At 33.9% G+C, this 8,028-nt stretch overlaps 1 protein-coding gene across 2 annotated transcripts; it reads right to left on the bottom strand.

Moving 5' to 3' along the window:
• Positions 1 to 959: 959 nt before the first annotated feature.
• Positions 960 to 6,169, bottom strand: LOC141723674 (alpha-mannosidase I MNS5). Of its 2 annotated transcripts, none has more exons than XM_074525532.1 (15): positions 5,768 to 6,101; positions 5,493 to 5,535; positions 5,309 to 5,374; positions 5,166 to 5,227; positions 4,943 to 5,042; positions 4,590 to 4,772; positions 4,116 to 4,164; positions 3,854 to 4,033; positions 3,399 to 3,519; positions 3,183 to 3,264; positions 3,025 to 3,110; positions 2,791 to 2,891; positions 2,477 to 2,618; positions 2,161 to 2,311; positions 960 to 1,461 (listed from the first exon to the last, which is right to left on the bottom strand). In XM_074525532.1, the coding sequence occupies exons 1-15, from the start codon at positions 5,920 to 5,922 to the stop codon at positions 1,234 to 1,236; spliced, it is 1,749 nt and encodes a 582-aa protein (XP_074381633.1). In that variant the 5' UTR covers positions 5,923 to 6,101; the 3' UTR covers positions 960 to 1,233. The 2 variants fall into 2 exon arrangements, with proteins under 2 accessions (XP_074381633.1, XP_074381634.1); XM_074525533.1 differs by having other exon boundaries at positions 1,325 to 1,461; positions 2,161 to 2,240; positions 5,768 to 6,169.
• Positions 6,170 to 8,028: the final 1,859 nt, after the last annotated feature.

Below are 8,028 nucleotides of genomic sequence, written 5' to 3'. Positions count from 1 at the left end.
TTTAAACTTTTATTCAAAAAAAAAATTTGAAAAAAACATTACGGAACTATATTTTATAGAGGCCTCGAAATGCATGCAAATAGTAAACGTATAGAAATTAACGGAATGGAGGGATTACTTTATTTAATTCATCATTTCTCTTTCTACTAAAGAGACAATCAAAATTGTGATAATAATAATAATAATCATAATTTGATAAATAATTTTCGTAAAATAATGAACCCTCGTACATTCATACGATTTTACGGATTTACTCGGGTAAAAAACCTCATTCCTTTATTTTGTTTTATTTTTGTTAATTTCTTTTAAATACAATTCAATTTTTTAGGTATTTATTTGTCTCTTCTGTTGAAGTGTGTGCTTTGTTTCTACTTTTCCGGTGTTTTGTTATGGTTGAGTTTATTTAGAGTCGTATCTGTTGAAAACGAGTTTATTGATATTTTGGTGATCTGGAAAGTCTGAATCGAATCTAGGGCAGCGGTGATTATTGCAAGAGCTCACGTTTCACAATCAAAATATTGTTCATGTTTCACGGATTTACACTTTCAGCATATTTATAGCTGTTATCCAGCATATACGTAGTTGGGATGTTTTCGCCATGTCTAAAACTGGTATCCGACGTGTAAATAGCTAGGGTGCAGCTTCTCTAATATGAGTTTGTGCGATTAGTGTTTCCGAACACCGGGCTCATAATGGTTTTTATATGATATGATCAACTTTAATGTTGATATTTTTAGAGATGTTGGTGCAATTTGGATCTATGGGTCATGGGGGTATCTTTGATTTTGTTTTTAACTTCAACAATATTTAATGTGTTAAACGATCAGAAAATAATTTATCTAATTAATTTTAGTATATTATTTATTTTTCAAACTGGTTATATGCATTATGCTCAAGTTAATGAAAATTAATTTTTTGTTTGTCAAAAAAATAAATCTACCATAAATCAACACATACAATTGAACATAAGGAATCATTTAATTGATGTGTACGTTCTGTGAAAAGATGGTGTGTGTCTACTTTGCTATGCTGTATCAGGACATATATGTCGAGGTATGAAAATTGTGAATTTACATGGCTTGTTGAGACATCTATTATACATTTTTCTTTCTCCCTGCTATGAAGTATATGTTATAAATTACACAATTGTATGAATAAAATTAATTGAAGGCAGTCCTGAACCATGCCAGAGTTTATTGATTTGGTGTAAAAGAATTTTAATTTGACTGGACTTCATAGTCGCAACCATAGGCCACAATAACCAGCTACACTGCAACTTCTTCGCCTACAACTCATACCGTCAACCCCACAATCCTCGTCAGTTAGACATCTGTGATCTTCACGAGCATCCAACACATGGCAAGCACTCTCAATCTGTTGATTAGGATGTTGTGAGTTCAATGGAATAGCCGGACATATGCGTGAGGACATTGCACTTGTTTGTCTAGCTTGATGTATACTCTGCACAAAACGGGAGGTCATTCTAACACTTTAGATTCAATTGTTAACATTATGCTATGATACTTTGATAGATATTGTCTAGTTTAAATTTCTTTCTTTAAATTTACATCATATAAGAGCACGAAGACTGAACCTCAAGATCAAATAACTTTAAACAAATTGTTAGTCTGCTACCACCAGTGTTGTTAAAGGCATGCCTCTAGGTGAGTGGCACAGGGAGGTAACTTGAAAGACGCGTGCCCCTCACTTGTTCTATCTTGAGGTTCAAGGCCCAAATAAGTTGTGTCTCCTCTTAGGCCCTTTTTTTAGTGCCACAAAGGATTGTTGTTGTTGTTGTTAAAGGTAATTAATCTCTTAATTTAATACATTCAATAGTGTTGATAATGTTGTTACCATTCTTGAGTTGTAGCTGGTTCATTAATTAACTACCTAATCTTTTATTTAGTAGTTAATCAGTTTACTTATAGTATGCTTGTATTGATATATTAATTTATTGTAACACATGTCATGTGCCTCTCTTCGTTGAGGAGCGTGGCTTGCTTCGCGCTATGCGCCTATGTTCGAGAGAAACCTTTGCAGTTTGCACCAGTCGCCTTAAATAACATAGGCTACCACCATAAATGAAAACTATCACCAAACAAAAGGTTTGACTGTTTGAAAGGTTTTTCAAGTAATACAGTGTGCAAAGTTAAAAAATACCTCAAAAGAAGTCCAGTTGCTTGGGAGGTATGTCTGGGGAAGCCTCTCATGCCAAGAACTCAGAACTGGAAGAGGATGACCTTCAGTTGTGAATATGTAATTCCGACCAGACAAGAATGAGTCATCAAAGAGAAGATATAGATACTTGCACCTAAGATGATAACATAACAATATGATAAAAATCTTGATGCATTAGAAATATGGTTTATGAACTTTTATTTAAACGTAAAACCCGGTAGGAATAGATCCACAATAACATAAGGAGATTAGGTACATCATGTTTAACACAGCGACATTAGGTAATTAGAATACTCACGTTTCAGCAAGAAAGAAACTGTGCTGATGATCTTCTAATTGCATAGTTGCCACATCTTTAATGCTTGCAAATCCACCTTCAACCTTGGTGTATTGGTTAAGAGAGTTTAGCATTGATTCCCCCACTTCCATGTACCAGGGATCTGTTAAAAACCACATCAAATTGGCATTATCAAAAAAATCAAGGTGCAGTCAACTCGTGTGCACTTTATATGTAGGGGAAGAGGTGGGAGGAGGGAAAGACATACAGACTCTCATTGCATAGGCTTTGTTCTAACAAAGTAAAGAACTAGAATCAGAAGAATGGCTGCTGACCTTTAGTTGCTTGATAAAGGTAAAATGTGGACTCTGCTAACTCAGGGCGTAAAGGATAATATCTCTCGGTTGGGTGTACCACTTGCTGATCCAACAGATACCTTAAATAAAAGGCTCATTAATTTGTTATATTTCAAGCCAGCGAAAAAACTCATAAAGGAAAAGAAGTTAACTGGTGCCGTGATCATTAAACAATAAATAATGTTGTGCAGTCAAAAAGCTCATGCATGATACCTTTCGGGTAGTACACCATATTTCTCCCACACATGAAAAAACTCGCGGTGTGAAGAATTAGCGGCTGCGATATCCCCAACAAAAACCTAATTACCATAACGATGTTAGAATAGGTGGAGTTTACATTACTTTCTATGATTTACATTGTTTTAACCTACCTGTACTCCAGGCCAAAATGCTTGTAGGCTAGTAAGTTGCCAATAAGTTGCCATTCCAGTCCTCATATCAGCTTCATGGTACCTGCCAGAGTAGCAAATCTTTATTTAAGATATTATTTCAATCTTTCAAGCATCAAATGTGGAAAAAATATCAAATGTATAGCATAGGCAGGAATATTTATGATACTGGTTGTGAACAGGAACTAATCAAAATACCATGGACCATGTCTGAAATATTTTTGCACACCAAGATAAGCAGACTGAAACATCATCCAAAATTCATCCTTCCCAAAAAGAATGTGTGCTTTGATCAGATACTCATAAAAAGAATCAACACCTGTGAAAGAACAAATGAGGTTATGTACAGTAACACGAACAGATTAATATGTGGAGAGAATATAAAAAAAACTGGAGAAATTTGTTGCAATTCAGAAAGGTAAAGAAGTTGGTTCTCTCCATTTAACAGCTTCCAAAACTTCGCACTCTTTTTTTGGTAATATGGCAGGGGTATTGTGTTCCTAAAGGTTTGTGTAAAGTAATGATTATAATAAACTTAAATTTTTATACTAAATTAATCATCACTTGTTAGAAATAAGAATCTTTAAAATTTAAAACAAAAAATTACATTGTGCAGGAAAGGAGAAAGCTTAACAGGTTGACATTGCACATACCAGCACCAATTCCGGATGAGTGTTCAATCCAATTCCCCGTTTCCACATCCAGAGTGGTTCCTAAGAGATTCAAAGAACTACGCATGCTCCACAATTTACGAAGTGCACGCAAAGCGGCATTTTCATATCTGCCATCGCCAGTTAACCGTGATAATGCTCCCATTTCTAGAATAAGTGAACCTGAACCAGCAAAAAAGATATTCATTGGCCTTTAGACGTAAAATTCTTTGATTGCTTCCCTAATGCCAATAATTGTCCTCACCACATCCGGACGTGCTTGTCTCGGGTGTCTCATTCTCCATTACGCCATACTGCCCATAGAATTCCGCACTGATGCGGTGTCATTATCCTTCTTACAAAGAAAACCAAAAACCATTCTCATACACTCCACTGTCTAGAGAAATATTCATGTGAAGATGTCAAGTATGTGCTATGTTCTCTAGAAGGTAAAAACAATAGTAGAATGAAATTTGCAGTATACACTTTATAAGCCGCAAGTTAAAACTACATGGCCTAAATAGCTAGTAATTTTTAACCAATCGTTAATAGTTAGATACCACTCCGACAATGTTTTAAATATGTATCATTTTGAAGCAATACGTGCAACCTTTAACTCTTGGAATGGCACACAATTGTGCACCAAACAACTGTTAACAGAACATATTAGTTTCCAGAAGTAACATCTGAACAATGGTAACGGTAAAAATTATCCTCTCACTCTCATTTTAGAAAGTACCTTCAGATTAACCCATGCATATGGCAATCCAGTGGGTGTATCAAATGCCGGAAGAAATCTTTGCCCTAAATCTTGAGCAAGGCTGAGCAGCTCGTTGTTGTAAACTCTTTGACCCAACCTGTTCGTAGAATCAGTTGCAAGAATATGAGCAGAAACAAGTCCTCCAAGAACTCTTATGTTGCACTGCACAATAGAAATGAAGGAAGAAAAGAAACAATCAAACCTTTTTGACCAAACCTATGACTAATATCACTTCTTGATGATCATACCAACGACAAATGTGAACAATATAAATCGCAAGGGAAAGAATTTAATTATACTCTCGATGTGGAAAAGGCTTTTAATAAGCATACCTCAAACAGATTGACCCTTACATCAACATCAAATGCAAGGTTGTCAGCTAGCCAATAGACTGCTCTTTCAAACTCTGTGATGTTCCCCATAATAACGAGACTATGATAAGAAAATGAACATCAAAGAAGTAATCAAGTAAACTAAATAGAAGGAACCATAAAACAAAGTAAAAAATTTCATTGGCTTCTAAATGCAAGGACGAATTATATAGAAATGGTGTACCTCGATAATGACTCTATAAGTGTAAGGGCTAATCCCTTGTACTGTTCCGATAAGTGTTCAAGCTGAAACAAATATTACCATAAAGTTAGATAATCTACCTAGTAGCGAGTAACTATATAAGATGTTTACAAGCTGGTCACTACCTTCAAATTGCCAAGCTCGCTAAGGGAGTCCGTGAACGATTTGGACATAGGTTTAAGTTCATCATGCTGCAATTTCACTTTCATATTAACCGACAACAAACAAAATCAACTAACTAATCTTCTGACCATAACAACCTATAGTAATTAAAGTATAACAGAAACAAAAATTTTAAATTTAACTAACCGGAAAAGCATGTGTCAAGTAGTTATCATAGGCATGATAAAACCTGGAAAAATAAAACAGAACAAAAAAAACAATTGCAATTAAACCTCAAGAATTCCCCCAAATTTCGAAAACTAACCAACAATCACAAACATCATAATTCAATTATACATCACTACAACATAAACTAATAACACAATTGCATAAAACAACAATTGCAATCAATAAAATGCATCAAATAGATCATAAACAATAAAATGAGCAAAAGGGGTACGAAAACACATAAAGATGCATACATATCTCGAACTTTGAGACTCATGCGCTTCCTTTTAGCAGCCCATCTGGGATCAAGTGCAGATATTGACGAGGTAAAGAAAATGGTCGGAGAAATCAATAAAAACATGATAGCCCATGTTGCTGTTGATGTGTTTTTATGACTGTATGACAACATTATATGTAATAATCAATCAGTACTTGAGTTGTTAGATACTGTTCTTAAAAAAAGTCCTGGATCTTACAATGTAGATACACAATGATGTTTTTTCTAGGATGTAATGTCGAGATGTGCCGTGTTGTGTAAATATATAGGACTGCAAGTGTCGTCGGCTGAGGTGGTCTGATAGTGCATAGCTTCTTCCAATAGATGTTTGACAAGATAGCAATGTGGGCCATTCATTTATATCATTTGCAGATTAATTTGATCTTTTTTTTTTTTTGCTAATTGCATATCAATTTTATCTTATTTTGAGAAAAGAAATTTTCTGTTTTGGGGAGGAAGAAAAAAAAAAGAAGAAATTTTATGTTTTTGAAAAAAGGAAATCAGACTATACAATTCTAGAAATTCAAATAAATATGATATGGGATAAGTGTTTTTATCACATAATTTATAATGTTTCTATCAGATAGTTTAGAATATTGTTGTAGGTTCGATATTGTATAGTATTTTATAATTTAATGGATGAATACTATATGAGATAAGATTATTTAAAAAATTTATGCTTAAAATATTCCATCTCAACTTTAAAGTACAAAGATATATAAATAAAAAATAATAATAATTCAGATGATAATATAAATGCTAACACTCGACCTTTTTTAGTGAATACAATCCCTCTAACAATATATATATATAATAAATATTAAGATAACATATATTAAAAATATTATGCTTAAAATATTTCATCTCAACTTTAAAGCAGAAAGATATATAAATAAAAAATAATAATTCAGAAAATGATATAAATACTTGTTGGGTATAATTCTAACTACACAGCAACAATGGGCAGTTATATATATAATAACAAGAATATGGCAAATAACCAACTAACGAAATAAAACACGAAGACAATAACAAACTATAAAGACTGTAATTGACAAAAAAAAAGTAAAGAAAACTTATCTCTTATCGCTTTCCAAATTCTGATAAGAAGAAGAACACAACAGCTGAGTCGCCAAACCCTTCAAGAGGACTTGATTGTTCTTGAAGAGATTATTGCCCCTCACTTAAGCTTTGATGGAATGCAGCAATATCGCTTCCAGGATAAAACAACAACAGATCAATCTGGCCACAGAACCAACAATGATCAACGGCGACTCGCACCTCAGTTTGCCCAAAAAATCTATGCAACTCATATATGTTTGCGAGTTAGGCACCGAGACTTGTGTCATTTTAATCTCAAGTATACCTCTCAATATATAGGCATCTCAAGTTGCTCTTCTTCTATTTTACTCGATGTGGTACACCAAGTAACAAAACAGAAAAAGTAAACAAAATGGGTTTTCCTTATTATTTATATTATATCCTGATTAATTAATATTAATATTACAAAATATATTCAGAGTATGATTAAAATAATCCTTACTCAATATATTTTATATTAATAATTAAATAATCAACATAAATAATTAAACTTGTAATAGAAAAGAAAAATATAAGAGTTCCCACTAGCACTAGGCCACACAAGCATTCCACTTATGCTAGTAGTTGTAAACAACACTAACACAAGATGCTATATAAACTCAATATTTTTCTTTTACAATACCAATGTGGGACAAAATCCCCATAACCCATTTCAAACAAGCAACTTTGTCACAATATATTCATGGATTCCACTAAGAAAATGTCTTAGATCCAAATATGAAAGTTTAAGTCCTCATGTCAAGGAACAACCTCCAAGTGTTAGTTTCCGGAAATCATACCAAGAACATATATAAAATATGCCTCAAACTTTCCATTTTCTAACAATCCCCCACAAATCCATAATTAAATTGCATACCAGATTTTATCATGACTTGCTTTTCAGAGTCGGTACCCTCCCGGGTTTGAACCCTCCTAAATCCTCTACTTCGATGGCTACCGGATACAGATGGAATGTTTCACCTTGAATCTTTATCCGTTGGGTGTAACCACACTCCATAGACGACGACAAGTCAAAGGCTATGGTGCCAATCTACGGCTTTGAGACGTTAATGGTCATGTCTCGATCCTGTTCGTCGAATGTTTCGAGGAATAACCCTTTCCTCTAATTGCGACCACACAATTACATTCGCTTAGCTG

This window comes from Apium graveolens, chromosome 5 (assembly GCF_009905375.1).
Source record: "Apium graveolens cultivar Ventura chromosome 5, ASM990537v1, whole genome shotgun sequence".
Taxonomy (NCBI): domain Eukaryota; kingdom Viridiplantae; phylum Streptophyta; class Magnoliopsida; order Apiales; family Apiaceae; genus Apium; species Apium graveolens.
The sequence above is the reverse complement of the archived record's forward strand: the minus strand, read 5'-3'. Positions and strand labels throughout refer to the sequence as shown.

Excerpts from the sequence above, each read along its gene's own strand:
- LOC141723674 (XM_074525532.1), bottom strand. The coding sequence starts at position 5,922 with ATGTTGTCATACAGTCATAAAAACACATCAACAGCAACATGGGCTATC. Across the intron at positions 5,536-5,767 it reads AGTCTCAAAGTTCGAGATAT|GTTTTATCATGCCTATGATA; the intron begins GTATGCATCTTT and ends TTATTTTTCCAG. Across the intron at positions 2,892-3,024 it reads TATGGTGTACTACCCGAAAG|GTATCTGTTGGATCAGCAAG; the intron begins GTATCATGCATG and ends CTTTTATTTAAG.